Source organism: Convolutriloba macropyga, chromosome 14 (assembly GCF_964194025.1).
Source record: "Convolutriloba macropyga chromosome 14, txConMacr16.3, whole genome shotgun sequence".
NCBI classification, from domain to species: domain Eukaryota; kingdom Metazoa; phylum Xenacoelomorpha; order Acoela; family Convolutidae; genus Convolutriloba; species Convolutriloba macropyga.
This window is the reverse complement of record NC_134481.1, coordinates 42,875,740-42,896,912: the sequence shown is the minus strand read 5'-3', so window position 1 is coordinate 42,896,912 and position 21,173 is coordinate 42,875,740. Positions and strand designations below refer to the sequence as shown.

The 21,173-nt window shown below is 37.7% G+C and overlaps 1 protein-coding gene across 5 annotated transcripts in view; it reads left to right on the top strand.

The window, feature by feature from the left end:
- Positions 1-18,388, top strand: part of LOC142353511 (uncharacterized) — an 82,379-nt gene extending 63,991 nt beyond the window's left edge. For 4 of the 5 annotated variants that reach the window (XM_075405765.1, XM_075405767.1, XM_075405764.1 and 1 more), the window contains 8 exons: positions 149-291; positions 2,133-2,387; positions 8,294-8,735; positions 9,022-9,452; positions 9,646-10,088; positions 11,528-11,554; positions 14,742-15,352; positions 17,476-18,388. In XM_075405765.1, coding sequence (XP_075261880.1) covers positions 149-291; positions 2,133-2,387; positions 8,294-8,735; positions 9,022-9,452; positions 9,646-10,088; positions 11,528-11,554; positions 14,742-15,352; positions 17,476-17,482 — 2,359 coding nt within the window. In that variant the 3' untranslated portion in view covers positions 17,483-18,388. The remainder of the gene's footprint in view (positions 1-148; positions 292-2,132; positions 2,388-8,293; positions 8,736-9,021; positions 9,453-9,645; positions 10,089-11,527; positions 11,555-14,741; positions 15,353-17,475) is intronic. The other variant, XM_075405766.1, reaches the window with a different exon arrangement.
- The last annotated feature ends 2,785 nt before the right edge of the window (positions 18,389-21,173 follow it).

The following is a 21,173-nucleotide window of genomic DNA, read 5'->3' as shown; positions in this document are numbered from 1 at the left end:
TCGGTCATCTTGTTGTTACATCTGCTCAGCTTTTGACTATCCATTTCGTAACAGAAGTAATTTTTTGAAGGATTTACTGAGTGTGACCAATTTTTCTTCGATGTTGCTAGTGTTTTTTTTCTTGATATGATTCACTGCTTGGTTGCAGGGGATTAAATTTGACATCTGACAAACATGACCAGGCAGAAATGATGGTTGGCAAAAAGAAGAACCAAGTAACGGCTTTAGTGGAAGCTTTATCAGAGAGAGACTCGTCTACCACGGCTCCAGGGATCGAAGGACAAAAACCAGGTATTTCCTACGAAATTTTTAACTCGCCTGGTCACAAGTACCTTCACGCCAGTAATGATTGTTTAAAGGCCGCCGTCCTCTGAGTTAATTAGTTAGGCGCTCTTTTTTACAATTCAAAGAATTTGAATTGTAGCGGGGAGTGTCTTTGCGAGAAGTCTTTTTTGGAGTCTGTTGGAGAAGCCCTGATTAAATTTTATTGGAGTGAATTTTGGAGCAGGGATTAGAACGCGTGAAAAATAGGTGAAAACTTTTCGCTTGGCGAGCGACTTTTTTTCGTTCACATGCGAATTTTTCAGCAGTTTTTCAGCTAAGAGGTTTGAATAGGCTATATTAATGAATTTAAGTTTGCATTAATAGCGTTTTCAAGTTTTTTTGATTATTAATCTGAAGTTTATGATAATTTGGAGGTTTTTCAAGCATTTTGCATTTTTTGCCTACTTAAGCAATTTTTTGCCCATAGTTTTGTTTCATTGCATTAATTGGAGATTGAATATATGCCTATTGCTAAAAGCATCTTTTAGATATCACTATTGCATTTTTGATTATATAAAACAGTTTTTTTTTGTTGAGAATTCAAGAATTTTGTTCAAAAAATCGAGAAATTTTAAACTCAATTTTGTGCAATTTTCTTCACAATTCTTCCGATTTTTCTTCACAATTAGACAGGTTTGTCAGCCTGTTGTAGATTTCATTTTTTTGCGTGAGCATTTTCATGATTTTGATTGAAGGTTTTTTAAATGTGCCTTTCTATAGATGCGGAATTAATTGAGGTTTTCTATTTTTTTTAGTTCAGTTGGTTTTTGGGGGCTAAATACTTAATGAAGCGACTTTAAATTGCTTCTTTGAATTTCATGCGTGGTTTCGATTTCAATAATTCTCTGAAGGGTTTTTTTAGTTTTTTACGCAGACGATTTTTTGAGTCCGTTCGGAATTCTTCGGCGATGTTTTTTAATATCTGTTCACACATTTTCATGATTTTTAGGTCAAATTTTGATTAGTGATTTTGGTCACACCGAAGAAGGAATTGGCGCAACACATTGAGTGGTATGAAAAATGCTGCGTTATTTTTTTTAACTCGAATTTAAAATTAAATTGAGAAATTTTTTGAAATAAAAATTAGTTGCGATAGATGTTTTTTTTATTCACACGCGGGGATTTGACTTTTTTGTTTCACTGTTTTTCGAGTTTTGCTCGTTTTTTTCTTCTAAATTGTCTTTTCAAATCCAACACTAGTCAGTTTTACCTCTAGTTTTTCCGTTTATTCAATGATAATCCTTTGAAAAATAGTTCAGGACCTTTTCCGCTAGGTTTTCCCATTCCTTTTTACCTTTTGTTGTCATTTTTTTGTTTTACATGAGTCACCACCTTCACGTTTGACTTCTGAATTACGTCTCTCACTGTTTTTACCGAATGGAATTTAGAATTCATTCTGCAAATTTATGCAAATACTATCAAGTGCTTTTAGTTATCAATTTTCCTTAGAATATATTTATAACTGCTTTTATTGTAAAGCTTAATGTCCTCAAATTTAGAGGCTGAGCTCAACCATATTTTTCAAATCTTATGAAACTATGGACCCAATTGAACTTTTTTTGACACTTATGAAAAATATCACCAATATTTCTCTAACGGTTTCAATCCCAACGTCGTTCAGTGGGATCTACCTCGACTATTTTCTTGCAATATGCAGGCTATGTTTAATTTTTGCGATATTAAATATATATTGTTCAAAGTCATTATAAAGATGTTGTAACCCGATACCTCATTCTTGAGCAAATATATAGCTCAGGTATTTAGTGATGTACAAAAACACTCCGCTAGAAGGTGAGTTATCGCTTTAGGGGACGATTCAGCCGTGGCTGTGTTTGCTTCCATACCTCCCCAAACATCAGAATGCAACAGGGACTTACAACGAGAGGGAAAAGACAGTAATAGTCGAAGAGAAGCTCTACAACATATCGACTCGAGCGCCACTATTGAGCTTCCTTTTGGTGATCGGGATGACCCATATAGTGGGGCACCCGCCGACGAATTGCACGGAGGTCAAATTCTGGAAAACAGCAATAGAGAGGCAACCAGATCGCCCACGTACAGTGGTAAGCATTATTTTAAGCAAATTTTAAAATAAATTGCTACGGGGCTAAAGCTGCGATACAAAAAAACGCTGTTTTTAATTGCTCTTGAACGAAGTTCATAGCAATTATTGTAAACGTGTGTGTCTTTTTTCATGCAAATTTTTTGCTGGACAATTTTGCGCTTTTCTTTTAGAACATTCTTTGACTTCTCAAGTGACTTTTTCACGCTTTCGTTCATCGTTTTTGAGTGATCTCTAGTGCTCAGAAGTTGCTAATATAAAATCGGTTGCAGCAAAGAAAACTTTAGTGACGCGTAGCGCAGTGGTTAGTGTGGGTGGACATGGATCGAGAGGTTACTGGTTCGAATCCCTGTGGGGTCAAAGTTTTTTTGCCCGCATAAAGAAAAATTGATCTAGACTAAAGACCATGAATTAAATTGCCTCGCCTGTCGTTCAAGAGCAATTCTTCCGACAATTGTCGGTTTATGTTATGTTCATCAGATGTTACAATTTCGATAGGTTTCCGTACCCCTCTTAGGTGCTGCCTGTTAAAAAAACAATTCGGTCTTTCCAGGTGCTTTTTTAAAAGGTGCTAGTTTTCAAAAAAATTGTCTATTATAGCTGTAATCTGAGCGGAGCTATATTGCGGTGCTCTTGGTTTTTTACTAATCAAAGAATTGGAATTGTATAGGGGTGCTGTGTTTTTACGACTCGAAGAGGAGTTTTGGAAAAGTCCTTTTTTGAATCAATTTTATTGGAGTGAATTTTGAAGCAGTAAATGAAACATGTGAAAAAATTTGGAGTGATTTTGTTGCTGAACAAAATGAAGAGTGGAGCAAAAAGTGGTTTTTTGCTCATATCGCTGTTTTCTAGAGAGCGAGAAATTGAGGTGTGATAAAAAATTCTGTAAGCGAGCGAAATTTTTGTTCACGTGCGGCATTTTAAGGCAGTTTTTGTTGGTTGAGGTTTGGTTATGATTTTGTTTAATAGCCGCACAGCGATAGCTGGGGCTATTATTGGCCTTCTCTTGGTTTTTTTTATTTCGTCGTCATGATTTTTGTTACGACCAAATGACGTCACAGCCACTTTTTGTTCATTCGTTCATGCAATTTCAACTGAATTGCATGTGTGACGTCATTTTTCGCTCTTAGTGGAGCGAGTTTTTTTGTTCATGCGCGAGATTAAATTTTTGGTCACACTTGACTTACCTCACTCTCAAAAATGACTTCCTCAATTTGAAATTGACTTTTATTTACTTTAATTCAAAGAGATAAGGTCAAATGGGTGTGTGTCACTCTAAATGAAGGTTATTTCAGATCAGCTAATAGAGGCAGCAATAACTTATACATATTTAATCAAAATATAACAAATCAGCCTTCAATGAAAAGACGAATTTTTTTGGTCTGTCTTTTTTACTGTTTTTTTTTAAACTGCCGATCTACGAATCAATTGCGGCTATTTTCTGGCAATCTGCCAGCTATGTTTTAATTTTAGGCTGGTTTTGGTAGTTGTTTGAAGGTTTCTGGAAATTCATACGAATTTTGTCTTATTAATAGCCGCACAGCGGTAGCTTGGGCTATTATTGGCCTTCTCTTGGTTTTTTACAATTCAAAGAATTTGAATTGTATTGGGGCGCAGTCTTTTTTTTAAGATCTGTTCACACATTTTCATGATTTTTGAAGTCAAATTGGAGTGGTGATTTTGGTCACGCCGAAACAGGAAATGGAACGAAAAAGCGAGTGGTTTTGCGGCGTGAATTTTTTTCGCTCTAATTTTAAAGTAGAGTGAGAAAACGGTGTTTGAACAAAAATTCGGTTTCTCGGTTGTAGTTTTTTCGCATGCGGCAATTTCACTCTTATTTTTACTGTTTTTTCGATTTTTTGAATCGGATTTTTTTCTAAATAGTTTTCCCAATCCATTTACAGCTCATTCTGGACCTAGTTTTTTGTTAGAATCAAAATTACATATCGCACTAGTGGTTTTTTGTTCTCACTAGCAGCATTTTGACATTGATTTTCTGTTTTTTTTCTGATTTTTTCCAGAAATGGTTTTCCCAATTCACTCATTGTCTGTTCTAGGTCTAGTTGTTCGTTAAGTCAATGAAAATTCTTTGAATTGTACGTCAGGACTTGTCCTGCTATGTTTTTTTATTTCGTCGTCATGATTTTTGTTCTGACCATATGACGTCACAGCGACTTTTTGTTCATTCGTTCATGCAATTTCAACTGAATTGCATGTGTGACGTCATTTTTCGCTCTTAGTGGAGCGAGTTTTTTTGTTCATGCGCGTGATTAAATTTTTGGTCACACTTGACTTACCTCACTCTCAAAAATGACTTCCTCACTTCGAAATTGACTTTTATTTACTTCAATTCAAAGAGATAAGGTCAAATGGGTGTGTGTCACTCTAAATGAAGGTTATTTGAGGTCAGCTAAAAGAGGCAGCAATAACTTATACAGATTTTTAATCAAAATATAACAGATCAGCCTTCAATGAAAAGACGAATTTTTGTGGTCTGTCTTTTACTGTTTTTTAGACTGCCGATCTACGAATCTATTGCGGCTATTTTCTGGCAATCTGCCAACTATGTTTTGTATTTGGGAAGTTTTTCATTTATTTTGCTGATTTTTGGGCTAATTTTGTGGATATGAAGTATTTTTTGCTGAGAAATATGACAAAAAATGGCGAAAATTGAAACGCTTGTTTTTTTGCTATTTTTCGTTTTTTCTGTTTTTTAGACAAGTTTCTTAGCCTTTTTTGACTTGCCTATTGTTTTGCGAGCATCTGGGTACCCTTTTGGTTTATAGGAATTGCTCTTTCGATTTGTGTTTTTGTAATATTAAAAAATTTATCAACTTTTTCCAGTTTTTTAGTCCAACTTGTTGTAAGAGCTTATTTTTTCGAGATTTGGATTCAAGTATTTTAAAAAATTCTCATAAGTGGTTTGAGTAAGTATGAGTTGTTTTGATGAAGTAATTTTGGCAGACATAGTTATTTCGGGATCTCAATTTATGACAAAATTTGTTATATATTTTTTTCAAGATAATCATAATTTAGTGGAGGCACGTTTTGTCTGATGAGTAGTTGGATGGCGTTTGAGTGAGTTTCCACTTCGCGTTGTTTCCGGAATTTTTCCAGCTATGTTTTTTTAAGATCTGTCCACACTTTTTCATGATTTTGGAAGTCAAAATGGAGTGGTGATTTTGGTCACACCGAAACAGGAAGTGTAGCGAAAAAGCGAGTGGTTTAGCGGCTTGAAATTTGTTCACTCTTGTTTTGAACTAGAGTAACAAAACGGTGTTTGAACAAAAATTCGCTTTTTTCTAGTGGTTTTTTGTTCACATATGGCAATTTCACTTGATTTTTACTGTTTTTCGATTTTTTGGATTGGATTTTTTTCTAAATGGTTTTCCCAATCCATTCATAGTCCGTTCTAGGTCTAGTTTTCTCTTCTGTCAATGAAAATTTTTTGAATTGTACGTCAGGACTTGTCCTGCTATGTTTTTTTGTTTCGTCGTCTGACGCTCTTTTTTCGTTTTACATTTGTTCAAGTCAAATTTTCTGAATGACTACTTCACAGTCATTCTAGGCCTAGTTGTTTGTTCGAACCAAATTTCCCTTCGCTAGTGGTTTTCATGTTCACATGCGGCCTTTTGACTTTGGTTTTCTTCCATTTAGTTATTTTTAACTGCTCTCAAACAAAGTTTGTAGAGTTTATATTAGTCCTGTTGGTCTTTTTTATCCGATTTTTTGCTTGACGGAGTTTTCGTCTGACCCATCTGACTTTTCGTCCTTAAAAACGGGTTAAACAGGTAGCACCCAGCAAGTATAGAGTTTCATCAGATGCCTTAGCCGCGTTTAGTAGTCTTTCAAGTGCTTGTTGTGTTGAAGCTACTGGGAAGGCCGTAGTTAAAAGTTCATTTTTAGGTGTTTTTAAGCACAAAACGTTGCAACTTTTCGTCATTTTTTGCATTTTTTGTTGAACCAGCCTAAAATTGAGGCTCGTTAAAGTTGATAAAGGTTTTTTGCAAGACATAAGTATCTTTTTGACCTTTTTAAGAGCTATATGATTTGGTAATTCAGACAAAAACACTCAAATTTATACTAATTTTCACAATTTTTTTCAAAAATTTTTGTCTTTTTTCAGATTTCTCCAGTCACAAGAGCCAAGGAACCTCCTCTAATTTTTGTTAATAGGTAACTGTATAGTTTCTTGATGTAACATCACGAATTTTAGCTTTCTTTTTTTTACAAAACTTGCATTTTTTAAAAAATTTGACATTTGTCATTATTCAGATTTTTTCAGCCTCACCGGCCAGAAAACCTCCTTAGGGGTTTGATAATAAGCTAATGAAAAAATTTTCATTGGCCGTGGAATACTTTTCAAGCTTTTAAAATCACAAATTTTTTTTAAAAAACCTGCATTTTTTCACATTTTATGAAGTTTTGTCATTTTTTATGTTTCTTCAGCCTCAAGAGCCGAAATTTTCAAAATTTTTATTTCTCAAATTTGAGCAATATTAAAATTTATTTGCAATTTTTTCAAGTTTTAAATTTTTTTGGCCCCAGGGGGCCAGGCAGGGATCTTCTCAGAGATTTCATAACAAGCTGCTGAATAGTTTCTAGAAATAATTGAATGGTTGGCAGTATTTTAATGACTCGTGTTTTAGCAATTTTTGATAACGTTTAAATTTTTTTCAAATTTTTGAAAAATTATTGGTCCAATTTTATGGATCTTTATGAGCCAGTCAAACTGTTTTAGGGTTGACAGAGGGTTTCCGAATTAGTCTGTTGAGACAATGAAATGGTTCTGTAGTTTTTAATATCACGAATTTTAGCAAGATACTGTTAAAATTTTCATTAGTTTTTAAAATTTTTGAATATTTTTTTCTGAGTTTAACAATCAATACTGGCTAACAAAACTTAATTCTTTACGATGAGTTACATGACTGCACTCCACAGGCAAAAATGCTTTTGAACGTTTTTCACTGCTAAATGTGGAATTTTTCACTTTTGTACTGCTTTATATAAGATTTAATTTCTAACAAGGCTAGAAAACTAAGTTGCAGAGCCTAGTCTCATCATGGAAAATATTCCTAGCTCTCTCTCTCTCTCTCTCTCTCTCTCTCTCTGTTGGTTGGGATCTTTTTCCTTCACTTTCTCGTTTACGTTTTAATCTCTCGCAGACTATCTCTCTTTCCTTAACTCTTTTGTTGATGCCGAACTTCAGCTGCTGATATGTGGCGTGATGTCATCATCTATTACCATCACCTCACGCCCCTTCAATTAAACTAAAGCTAGCCTCACTAAACCGAGGCTAGCTGCTGAGAGAGCCAACCGCAAGTGACTTCATTTCTCCTTCCCTCTCTAGCAAAGGTTTTACGATCATTTGCATGATTCGATTTTGATCTTACGTGACATACTTCAATCAATGAAATGACTTTTGAACTTTAAAACTTAAGTTTAATTTGAATCAATTATAAGGTCAAAGGAACTCATATTTACTGTAAAGGTCCCTAATAAAAGGCTTCTGCGGAATGAATTTTAACCAGCTTAATTGATTTATCGCTGAATGTTTTTAGCCTAGCTTTTTGAGTGGCGTCAATTTTTTTCAATTTAGATCTGTTTCTATCTCTATTATACGGCACGCAAGTCTATTTTTTCGCAGCTATTTCGGCAAGCTGACGGCTATGTTAAATTTATTGCAACGAATAAGATTAAAATAGTTATATTTCTTAGCTTGAATTAGCCAAAGCCAATTAATTGATTGAGAATCTATCCTATTACTGTTGTTTGGATCTAGCTCTTCAGTGCTTGAACGAATACCTTTAACCCCCAACCCCGGTCACTATGAGGCTATGCGAGCCTCTTTGCGAGCCTTGCTTGAAGTTTTATGTGGTTACGCTTGACTTGTTGTGTTGTGTTCAGTATATAGCCAGTTCAAACCACGGCCCAACTCCGAAATGCTGGAGTCGATGCCATCGGAAGGAGACAGTGAACAAACTCAGCAACACATTCAGCAATATCTCACCCCTACTGACTACGAGGCCGATCTTCTTTCTCGTCTCAAGTACCAGCCATTCAACCCCGAGATTGTGGCAGAGATCCAGCAGCTGTCTCCCTATCAGAGGGGACGCATTGACGAGTTGACTAGGCAGGAAAAATCTGCAAAGTCATCTAGCAAACCTCAGTTGCAACAACAACAACAACCTTTGAAAGTGGAGACGTCGAGTATGAAGGTCCACAGAAGCAGCAATGTGGTTGCTTCTGATAGTGAAAAGACAACCACAACTGGCTCGAAACCAGAAGCAACAGCTGAAAGTAAAGATCTCAATTCGTATGCCAAATTAACGAGCCCACCTCCTTACAGGTTGGTTTCTAATAATACTATTAATATAGTTTCCAGGTGGTTCCAGTGTTAAAAAGGACCAGGGTAAAAATGGCACAAGATAAAAATAAACGAACTCTGTGAAAATACACCATCACTGGGTTCGAACCATTATCGCTTAAACAACAAGCTTTTTCCTAAAGGCTTCGTGACTCTGTTAGTTGAACAAGTATAGATTCTATTCTTATATATCTCACTAAGATCATCTTGTGCATGTCTTAAATTTGGCTGTATATTTCATCCTTCTAAAAGTTCGAGGATGTTTAAGGAAGAGCATAATGCTAACTGTGGATAAGGGACTGGAGAAGCTAAGGAGTGACCACGCTGCCAAAACATCTGCAAGTGGCAGTGGTAAGAAATTTGGGTTGAGGGCAGCCAAGCAATCGCTAACGCCACAGGGTGCTACACAAGAGTGCGTGAAAGCCACACAGGCCACAGTTTACGAGCCAGCTACTCTGACGAGCCAGAAACAAACGCGGACTCTTCCCGCTACTATTCCGTTCCTCTCTTCCTCTAAAGTCCCCACTCCTCAACATGCAACTGCACCTGCTCTGTCGACTGGTGTTGCTCCTGACGATGCTGGGGGTGGTAGTGGCGGTGCTCGACCCCCAAGGAGGACGACCTCCGCTAGATCAGAGAACCTCTTGCCGTCTTCCATAGACTACTCGCCCATTCTCAGCAGTGAATCCCTCACCCCAGGTAGCGCCAGACTCCTCGCTCCATTAATCTTTGTTCACTTTACTCTCTATTCAGCACTTCAGGGTTTTTGTAAACATATTACATTACATTTTATTGTTCCGGGACTGTAATTTAAGTGGAACTTTTTTTTCTTACTTGGGTCAGAAGGGTCAACTACGACTATTTGAAGGTCAACGTGATGGTTGTATTGCAGGCTACTCCTCGACCAGTTCCATGACGTCACCCGAGATGCCGAGACGTAAGATCAACCAATCAAGGAGCAAGTTCTTCCAGTCCCTGCTTCCAGCGTCTCTCCACCACCTGAAAGCCTCATCACCTGAACACTTGAACCATCACCACCGCAGGTTACAACCAGATCACCAACAACCACACCATCCGCGACACCACTCATCGTCCAATGTGACAGCGGCGTCTGAGACACCCTCCCCCCGCTCACCTGGGGTATATGGGCAGGAGGGGGAGTCCACGACTGTCTACTCATCCTCGTCATTTCTAACCACCTCCACAATTCCACACAGCAGTCCGAATGCCTCCTGCTCCTCAACCAGTGGGATTGAGGGTGATAGTGGCCACAGACTCAGAGACGAGGATACTACTTCCGGTGACGTCACTGGCAGTTCCTCAAAATCTCGCAAGGTAGAATCAAGTTCTGTCGTACAATGAGTTAGTGTAAACTTAACCTTAGATTCGTAGAATAAGTTAGAGCTTAATTTATCCAAATTGTGTAAAACTAGAAAAGGAGTTGCTCTAAAATACGACTGTAGTAAATTGTTTGCCAGCTGCTGGTCTAACAATTTTCGCCGTCAATTGGCATTTTTGCTTCTTTTGGGATAGGATTTTGTACTAATTTAACTCAATTTTTAGCGTCTTAAAGATGCAAGTCTTTGCCAAAGCTATGATTTCGTTTCGTAGTCGGTTGTTTTTTCAGACGCAAGTATTAAATTTATAAATTGTTCAAATTATAATCCCACCTGAAACATTTTATGCCTTGGTCTATTATGTCGCACCAATCGGATTGACTGATCAAGAGAGACAATGGCCATAGGAGAATTTTTTGTTAGTTTACGGGTAGTTTTGCAGAATAGAGACATTTAAATTTTCAAGTAGGTATCGTTTGGTTCCTGGCAATAGAATCAAAGATTTTCTACACGGTTATTGATTGTTCGCAGCGTAAGTAGCTACTGTAAAAAGCTATTTTCGGTGGCAGTTTTCTTATGTTGAAAATGAGGGGGGAGGGGGAGTTGGCTGGGCTGCAAAAAATTATGTGCAACCAACCCATAATTGCAGCTTTTTGTAATAATTTTTATTCTAAATTCAGTAAAAAATTATTTTGCTTTAATTTTGGGATTTGATGTTTTTGAACATTTGCGATATGAGATGGCGGTACTATTCGTTATAATGTCACTCAATTGGACATTTCACGTCATGCGACGAGTATGTTGCAAGAAAACAAAATGAGATTTAGAGCAATGGTTTCGGTGTTAGTTGACTTGTTATATCTACTAGTGATTTCAAAAAGATATTTCTGAATTGCGGTGCTATGATGTCAGTTAGGACAGGATAGTTTAGTTTCTCAGTGGAGTGCTTTTATAATTTGCTTGAAATTTTGCTACGCCTGGTATAGTTGTCACATTCTGCGGGACACTTTAGGTTGATTGTTTTAACGTACTTGAAAATGTTCTATAAGGCTGTAGTCGGACAAAATTCCATGTCTTATTGTAGATGATAATCGGCTTAATTTAATCACTTTGTGAGAGAGTTTAATTCTTAATTCTGCCTCATTGATAAACAATTTGTTATGGTAAATCTAACTCTTTATTAGCCTGCTATTTGAGCTACTCATATAAATTTAGTGAAAGGGGTGGTGGGAGCTTATAACGTCTGCAATTGATAACTGGTCATCAATTTTTGGACTAGATACGATCGCGGATGGATCAAGATTTCCTTCTCAGAGATTATAGACGTTTCCTGTAACAGTACCAAATATAGACTAAAATGTTATTGTTCCTCATATAGACAGGGATTTTTTAGATCCGTTGCCCGTTGATGTATTGACGTGTTGATGTTGTGTTTAGATTATGTTCAGATTGCCGAGTTTCCCGGTAAATTATCTGCTTGAAGCTTCTATTAGTTCAAAATTGTATTCATCTTTATAGTTTCTGTTTGCGTTCTTCCTCCATATAAATAATCATAATAATATTGATTTGGGGGATATTATGTTAAATGCCTTTTTGCTTTAACTTTATAGCCGCAATATGTGTTGCATTAAAAACAGTAAAAGAAACTTTATTGCTTAGAAACCTCCTCTATCCATCTTTTCAAAGTACTGTTATTTCTCTCGCAATACTTTATACCCCCCCCCCCCCCCCTCTCGCAATACTTTATACCCCCCCTCTCGCAATACTTTATACCCCCCCCCCCCCCCCCCCCGTAATAGAACACGTCCCACTACATAGTAGAGCTTTATGTGGTTATATAGTATGTAAGTTTACGGGTGAAAACGGAAGTGATCCGAAAAAGGTAACTTATAAGTTCATATATTCAATTGCTCTCATTCGCAATTGGTAGAAGGTAGGACTAGCGATTTAATTGGGTTAGGCCCCGTTGTTAGTCTTTTTTTGCGTGATATTCGATTTTCGTCTATGATTATTAACCAACCGCGTTATTGAAACAAATGGGATGAACTGATAATTCCCAGTCGTTAATGGTCATTACCGTTATTGCAACGCATTAGGTTTAGGTGTGTGATCTCAATGAATTCTTAACGTAACTGCGTGATGAATTCTTGTAACTCAGATAATTGATTTGCTTTCTGAATAACTTATTACAATATTAAGTTCATTTGAAGATACTCTAAACCAATCTGACAAATCTACTGTAAAATGAAAGCAGTTATGATCTGAAATCTCCGAATGTGACGTGAACTAAACAGTTTGATTTTTTCATTTTTGTTTTCGGAAAAAAAACTTCATTTTTAATAGCCGCCGTCAGCCTCTGATTGGCTATTATTGGGGCGCTGTCTTTTTTGTCGGAGTCAATAAGTCGGAGTGCATTAGGTTAAAGTTCATTTTTGTCGGAGTCAATTAGTCGGAGTGCATTAGATTATCAAAGTTCATTAGAGCGATTGCTAGCTGACGTTATTAAGCCTAATAGCTTTCAATTTAGAAGCTGAATTAAGTATAGTTTAAGAATCTAACTGACACTACACCTTTTTTGACACCGAAAAAACGGCCAAACATTCGCGCGTCAACGACGGCTATTTGGGGTTATCCGGCAATCTGCTGGTTATGTTTGTTCTTGGTCACACGTGACTTAAGCCGCTCTCAAAAATGATTCCCCTCACTCTGAAATGACTTCTTACTTTAATTCAAAGAGACGAGGTCAAAAGAGTGTTGAATTATACATCATAAAACATCGCACCATCTATCAAATATGTTTTTTTTATTCTGTTTCTTTTAATAGCCGTAAAGCGTTAGCTTAGTCTATCATTGGCCTTCTCTTGGTATTTTTATTTCGTCAAGATTTTTGTCACTACCATATGACGTTGCAATCACTTCAAATTGCTTTTTGTTCATTCGTTCACGCCGCAATCTGAACTGAATTGGTGTGAAGGGCGGTTCTTAATCTTGACCCCCCAGTGTTAATGTTTGACCCCCCCCCCCCCCCCCCCCGTCACCACCCCGATCTGGGCCCCTCTCTTGTCCAACTCGACCCTCAAGCCAATGCATGTTCCCTCCACCCGCTCTTCCGCCAGCCGCAATGCTAGCATCTTTAAGCCCCAGCTGGCTGCTATGCTTTTTTTTGCTATGCTACTACCGAAGCCAACCGCTCACCGGTCTTTAGAGACCAATTCGGCGTTTATGTTTATAGATTTCACCGGTAACTCATCCAAATAAGCTCTTGAAAAGTTTTTTACCGTTGTTTTACAACAATCAACTCTGGGTTGTGCTCAAATTCTACGACAATCTGCTAGGTTTTATTTAAACGTTTATACTTTTGCTTGTCCATTTCGACTTATCCAATGACTTTGAAGACTCTCGTCTTCTTTCTGCGTGATCTAATTTGCTCCCCTTCACAACTAAAAAGCTGGCCAAAACTATTCCCATTTTCACTTTAAATTTTATCTCAGTGACCTATATAAGACTACTAAAATCTTTTGAAGCCCCGTTACTGAAAGTAATGCCCCTCTTCTATTTTTGATATCTACTCAGGTGTTTTTCGTTTATTTGTTAGCTATTTATTTATATCGAAAACTATAAGTCGTGCACGAGTTTTCGATATAATTAGTTAATCTCGATTTCGTAGCAATTATCTATTGGCTGTTTTTGCTTGCTCGCATACCAAATTTGTATTAATTATTTTGTCTTTTTATGCGATTTTTTTGGCTGACCGTTTGGATGCCGGAGATGATTCAACCCCTAAACAGCCACACTCGACCACCTCCCTTACACCCCCGCTCCGATCATCCCACCATAACCCCCTCTCTCATAATCTTATGCGAGCTTCCCTAAACCCAAGCTAGCTGCTACTGAAGACAATTGCTGGCCAGTTGTTTGAGAGCCGGTTATATTTGTGAGCAATTAATCCTAAGTCTTTCATTCGGTTCTGCTTTAGCATTTGTTTCTGAAATATTCTCGAGTTTACGATTGGAAAATGTTACCCAATTTTCCCGGAAAAGGTGTCATCCATTCTTTATGCAACCCTATTGCGGCTAATTGGATTGTAGGAATCTGACCATTAAGCTTATGTGTGAATGATAATTAAAGCCTAATGTTGATAATCTCAATTTAACAAAGCTTTGTCCGCTTCTGAGCTGATTATATGTTATTCAGAAACCTTTTTGACGAGTGAAACTGCCGTCTTATGAGTTTGTTTGAGTTCATTTATATTGTACCAATCTGAATCTGCATCATTTTATCATCCTTTTACCATAATTTTCTTCAGTTTACCTAAACTGTTTTATTTGCTCAACTATAAGCCATGATTTTTCTTAGCCACGCGTGGACTAATTTTGAAGAGCAAACATTTTCAGAGCCATTTTAAATCTAAATTTTGAAAAATTTTCTTATTTTGAGAAGAAATGGAGCAACCGCTTATCTTTCTCAAAAGTCTTGTAACGTGCAAGGAACTGTAAACAATGCTTAGAGCCCCCCCCCCCCCTCCCGCCCCCAATAGTTCAGTTTGAAATATCAGTCTGTGGAAGTTGTCGCTTTGAAAAGTTGACCTCTTGAAACTTGTCTGCGCGTTAATTGCAGTATGTCTCAGTTTGCAACTGACATATATTTTAAGGCTCTGGATCAAGAACTGCAGGCGCTGAGTGCCAGCGTAACCGCATCTCCTGAAGAATCTTCGGAAAGTCCCTGCAATATTACTGCTGGGGGTGTTCATACCTCCTCTGGGCAAACATACAACATTCACATTGACAACGAAGACACAGCAGCAGTCGAAGGTCCCAATCAAGGCAGAAGACCCTCGAGAACCCTAGTCCAGGACCCAGTAGCATCCAGGACCGCCAAGAGGTCGCAGTCTGCGTCTGCAAGGCTCGCCAAGACGTTCCAGAAGTTTTTTGGAGGTGGAGCTGCCAGTAAGCCTGCAGGGGGTCGCTCTCCAAGAGAGAAAGCTCCCGAAAGGAGCAAAGCTCCACCAGCTGCGGGATCTACAAGGGAAAATACGGTGGGTGATGGAACAATTGAGGCATCCGGTTCAACGAATATGTTGTCGACCTCGACTAGTGTGTCTGGCAGTAGGGGAACAACCTCGCCATCTTCTGCAGTAACTGCACCAACTGATCAGTCTGCAACATCATCATCATCAACACAACAGTCGAGCAGGAGTACCGCCCCCATTTCGGAGGACAATGAGCACACTAACCATCCTCCGAATACTGCGAGCAATAAAAAGTAAATATCACCGATCTAAAGTTGGATAATCCGATTCCTAAATACTGGTTTTATCCCCCCTACCAGCTTTTTTAAGAATTGGTTTTCGGATTAATTGCTCTCAAGCGAAATTTAACAATTATACTGAACGAAGTAAAAATCCCTAGTTTTACGAAGTAAAAATTCTAATTTTTGACGCAATATTACTCCATCTTCCGATCAAATTTCGGAGAAAAATTTTACACAGGATCAAATTTCGGTCTTGTGAAATTCAGATAATAAGCAGCATTAACTTACCAGATACTCCAATGTTAAGTTGACAAACTCCATCCAAGTCTCACAAGAAAAAGAAATTTGTCACGAAAACACTTCTTTTTAATTGCTCTCGAACGAAGTTTGTAGCAATTATATTAGTCCTGTTGGTCTTTTTTAATAGCCGCACAGCGATAGCTGGGGCTATTATTGGCCTTCTCTTGGTTTTTTACAATTCAAAGAATTTGAATTGTATTGGGGCGCTGTCTTTTTTTTTAAGATCTGTTCACACATTTTCATGATTTTTGAAGTCAAATTGGAGTAGTGATTTTGGTCACGCCGAAACAGGAAATGGAGCGAAAAAGCGAGTGGTTTTGCGGCGTGAAATTTTTTCGCTCTAATTTTAAAGTAGAGTGAGAATACGGTGTTTGAACAAAAATTCGCTCTATCGGTAGTGGTTTTTTGTTCACATGCGGCAATTTCACTTTTATTTTTACTGTTTTTTCGATTTTTGGATCGGATTTTTTTCTAAATGGTTTTTCCAATCCATTCATAGTCCGTTCTAGGTCTAGTTTTCTGTTTAGTCAATGAAAATTCTTTGAATTGTACGTCAGGACTTGTCCTGCTATGTTTTTTATTTCGTCGTCAAGATTTTTGTTACGACCATATGACGTCACAGCCACTTTTTGTTCATTCGTTCATGCAATTTCAACTGAATTGCATGTGTGACGTCATTTTTCGCTCTTAGTGGAGCGAGTTTTTTGTTCATGCGCGTGATTAAATTTTTGGTCGCACTTGACTTACCTCACTCTCAAAAATGACTTCCTCACTTTGAATTTGACTTTTATGTACTTTAATTCAAAGAGAAAAAGTCAAATGGGTGTGTGTCACTCTAAATGAAGGTTATTTAAGATCAGCTAATAGAGGCAGCAATAACTTTTACAGGTTTTTAATCAAATTATAACAGATCAGCCTTCAATGAAAAGACGAATTTTTTTGGTCTGTCTTTTTTACTGTTTTTTTAGACTGCCGATATACGAATCCATTGCGTCTATTTTCTGGCAATCTGCCAGCTATGCTTTTCGATTTCTTCTGTTCTTTCAATCCCAATCATGCTTATTAGAATCCACAGCGGCTGTTTTCCGGCAATTTGCCGGGTATGTTTAAAACTTTGTGTCAACCCGGGTGCTTTTGTCGTTCACTAAATATCATTAATAGCCCGCCGTCAGCCTCTCAACGGCTATTATTTTGCGCTCCTTTTTAAAATTCGCTTTGCCTTTTGATCACGTTTTACATAAGTCACGATTTTCACGTTTGACTTCTGACTTACTTCACTCACTGTTTCAACTGAATGAATTTAAATTCTTTCACGCATTGAATTACTGAATTTAGTGAATACGGTCAAAGTCAAAAAGCAAAATCAAAAGAGGGGTAAATCGATAAAGCCCGGTCATTGAGAATTAGGTTATCAAAGTTCATTCGAGTGTTTTCTAGCTGACATCGGTATTAAGCTTATAAGCTTTCAGTTTAGAAGCTGAATTAAATTGGTTTTAAAATCTAACTGAAACTGCATTCCAAATTAGAACAATTTTTGACACTAAAAAAAAAACAAAAAAAAAATAGGTCAATAATTTGTTTGTTCTTTTTTTTATGATTCAATCCAGATGTACATCAAGCGCCTAAACGACGGCTATTTTCCGGCAATCTGCGGGCCATGTTTTCCTGTTTCAATCTCAATGTGCAGCAACGGCGGCTATTTTCCTACAATCTGCCGGCTATGTTTCCTGTTGCTTCTTCGGGAGAGCCGTTTTTTCGGTGACTTCTAACCCAGCAATTGAATGTGTGATTTAAGTAATTTGTTTTTGAACATACTTTAGTTCGTGTTGTTTCAGAACTTGAGACAAGTGGACAGCGAACCTCATTTGGGTAAAACTGGTGCTGCATTCATTCTTAGTTTGTAACTTTACTACTACTCCCTTGGCAACGACCACAATTTGCCAAAGCTGGGCTGACGTAACAGAACACAAAAACCTGAGACTAATTTTGGAACTCATATGATGATTTAGATTTTTATGAAAGCGAAGTAGAATTTGGTAAACATATGATGAGTGAGCGGACTCATTTCTGTTCAGTGCAATTGAATTGTTTTGTACCACAAATTTACACTTTGGGCGCTTTCCATGATCTACCCCATTTTTTGTCTCCCCTTTGTCTCTCATTTTCTTTACTTTAGTTCAACTCTGGTCCGTTAAATAATATTTTGAATAGCTGTTTCATACTGCGGTTAATAATTTTACGAGAAACAATTTAGAATTTGCGACTATTTGTCAGCAGTGTCAATGAACACAATATCCCAAATTTAATACCAAGTAAAGCAATAAACAAACGTTAAGTGCAAAAAAGTGAAAACTGAAATTGATATCTGAAGCAATAGCAGTGTTGTTTGTGCACTTAATTTTCCCAAAATTCATCAAAATTCTCCATCAGCTTGAGCTTTCAGGCACTTGGCTCATACAGCATCCCCCCCCCCCCCCCACCCCGGTCCCGGCCCTACCCGTCGACTTTATAATTTTCCCGCCCTGCCACAGTCCTCACACCCCCTACTCAATACGGTCTTACCTAACAATTTCTTCCACAATTGCCGACTTAACTAGATCAGTCCTATTTATAAATACACTAATAAAAAGTTTTGCATATAATTATTTGCAACTATTGATACTTTGAAAATTAGATGTATCATTGCTATATATTATATTTTTAACTCAAATACTTGAAAACTTTTTTAAAATTTAGTTTGGAAAGTTTTCTTTTTTTTACTTTTGTCACATTTGAGATTAGATTTAAAGACCTAACCATTGTTCCTCAGTTGTTAAATTTTTCTCTTTACGATAGAGTCTAGGTTTGATCTGTTAGAAGGTTGACAATACAAACAAACAAGGAGGCGCGGTAATATGCGCGTGCAAATAATGTTACAATACCGCTCCTCTTCATTTTTGACCTCATTGTCCTCTAAATGATGAAGATAGGAAACTTTAAAAAATTGCTTTTTTCTCAAAGATAAAAAAAGTCGGATCAAAACCGGTTGGATATGTACTCCTAAGTTTTTGACGCCCCCATTTACAAATTTTTGATTGTTATATAGCACATTACTATGTAAACAAAAGCTCGTGCTTTTGGGGCGTAAAAATATAAGCCCACTGAGCTGGGGGGGGGGCCAAAACAATAGATCCAAAGAACTTTCGGATGATCTGGTTCAGTTTGAGGCAACCCACGATATAATCGATATGCCCCCCCCCCCCTACTCAATCTTCACTGAATATAAGTGAAAAAATGTCAGTTTCTATATCTCCCGTCAAAATAAACTCACAGGAACAAACTACTAGGAGTTCAGGAAGGAGCGTTTCGTCAGACTACTCGTCTGAAACTGGTTAAACACAGCAGATGAGTGAACTGACAATTAACGATGACTTGTTTTGTTTCCTGATTCCATTTGGAACTATACTTTTTTACCCCAACAAAAAGATAATATATACAAAGTCTCCATCCTGGCCAGGTCCAAGGTGAGGTACCTGCAGTTGGGTTCAAACTACGATGAATGGGTGTTTTCTAAATCAATTTGGGCATATTCACAATTCACTCATTTTTTCAACAGTGAAAAAGATACCGTATTATCTATCTGTTCGCATAGACGTGTTGGTTCAATCTTAAACACTGGTAATTGATTCACCAGGCACCAGTGACAATTCAAACGAGTTAACACATTTGAAATTTGTTTGCAGTAATTATTCCAACGCTTCGCTATATCTCAGTGAAATTTTGGATGCCATGGTCGGAGATTATAACGTTAATCATAGAGGACTGCATCTCAAATCATTTTTGTGTTGATAACGAAGAAGTTTTTCGCAGCTAGCAAGTGCCCTTTGCGGGTTTCCAACTGAGGTTAAAAACAGCAGTAGGAAAACTCAATGATGAAGATGTTTCAATGATAAAGATCGGGTGAGTATGCTGCCCTTTGGTACGAAGCGGATACAATGAAACAAGCAAAAATTAAAAGCAACCACACGATAGAAGCGCTTGCCTACCGAGCGACAACACTGTCTTAAGGACAATTGAGCCGTGCGACAAAGATTCTGTCATCGGTGGGAATAGCATCCGACAACAGAAAAATCCTCATTGAACTCGAAAAACTGCATTCAGGGGAAAACAAAAATCTTGATCCGTTGGAAGACTATATCTGCAAAACTTTTCAATTCGATGAGGCAAAGGTCCTTTTATAGCTTTGGCGGCTTTAATTTTTTCGAATTTCATAGCATCTGTGCCATCAAAATGTACGCAGAGCATCTTTACGCGATCAATTGTTCATTTTCCGATCAATCCTAGCGAACAATGATTTTCCTAACCAAATTAGACAACTTGGCCTGCAAAGGCCAGATCCCAAACTTCATGGCTCCGGCTTTTTATAGTGCTACCTTAACAGCATTGAAAACAAACGGCATTAGACTTATTGCTTTGGGTGAGGTTATTTGTCACCTCGTTGCCAAGTGCATTGCCAAAGAAGCAGCCTACGAGGCGGTTGAGTTGTTTCCAGCGAAGCAGTTGGGAGTTGCGGTTAGAGGAGGAGCTTAGAGCTTAGTGCATGGCACAAAAAAAATCGAGAAAGTGAAGAGAACAAATAGTGGAACATGCTCCTTATTGATTTCAGAAGCACATTTAATTCGGTGAAGCGCAGGCAATTCCTCGGCTCAACAAAAGTTTTGATGTCTAGTATAATGTCTTTTGCATCTTTTTGTTAAAGCATAGTGATTTTTTTTCAATAGCTCAGCTGTTAACAGTCACTCAGGAGTTCAAAAAAGAGATCTGCTGGGTCCACTGTTGTTTTCACTGGCCATCCGCCCTCTTATTGACAAAACTGAAAGCAAGTTATCAAACCTCTTGCTGCATTGTTGGTATCTTGATGACCGAAATATTGTTGCCTTTCTTGCCTCTTGTTCACAAAAATTAGAGCAACTTGGAGACACTTTAGCATTTGTGGGCAATCCACAATGAGCCTTTGGTTTTTTGCGTTTTTGCACTGCTGCCACTAAAATGGTATAATCTTTGCGATGCAATTCTCTTTCCGAAATTCGAGTCGGTTCAGCCTGCAACTTTTGAATGACCTTTGGGAGTTTTGATGTCAGATACTTCCTGGGATTAAACATGCCTCCCAGTCAACAAAAACGGTGTAGGAATAGGATCATCAGCAGATCGAGTTCAGGTTGCTTGCGTTGTTCCCTTTTTCAATCGTCTGTTCTTGTTGAAAAATTTAAAGGCAATAATCCAACTGAAGACATCACATTTTCTAAGGCAATTGAAGAATTGGGCAAAATTGCGACAACTCATACCTCAAAGAAAAATTGCGACAACTCAAAGAAAAATTTAGGAAGAACTTGATAACTCGGCAAACAAGAACTTGTTAGAAAAACAAAATTTCATTAGAGAAAACGCTTGTTCGCAATCTCTCTCGCTTCCGCAGTCGAGTGCCTAAATATCCGCAGCTCCCATTCCTGCTCTGGAACTACAGACTACATCTATGTCCCCACGAGTTTTCTGT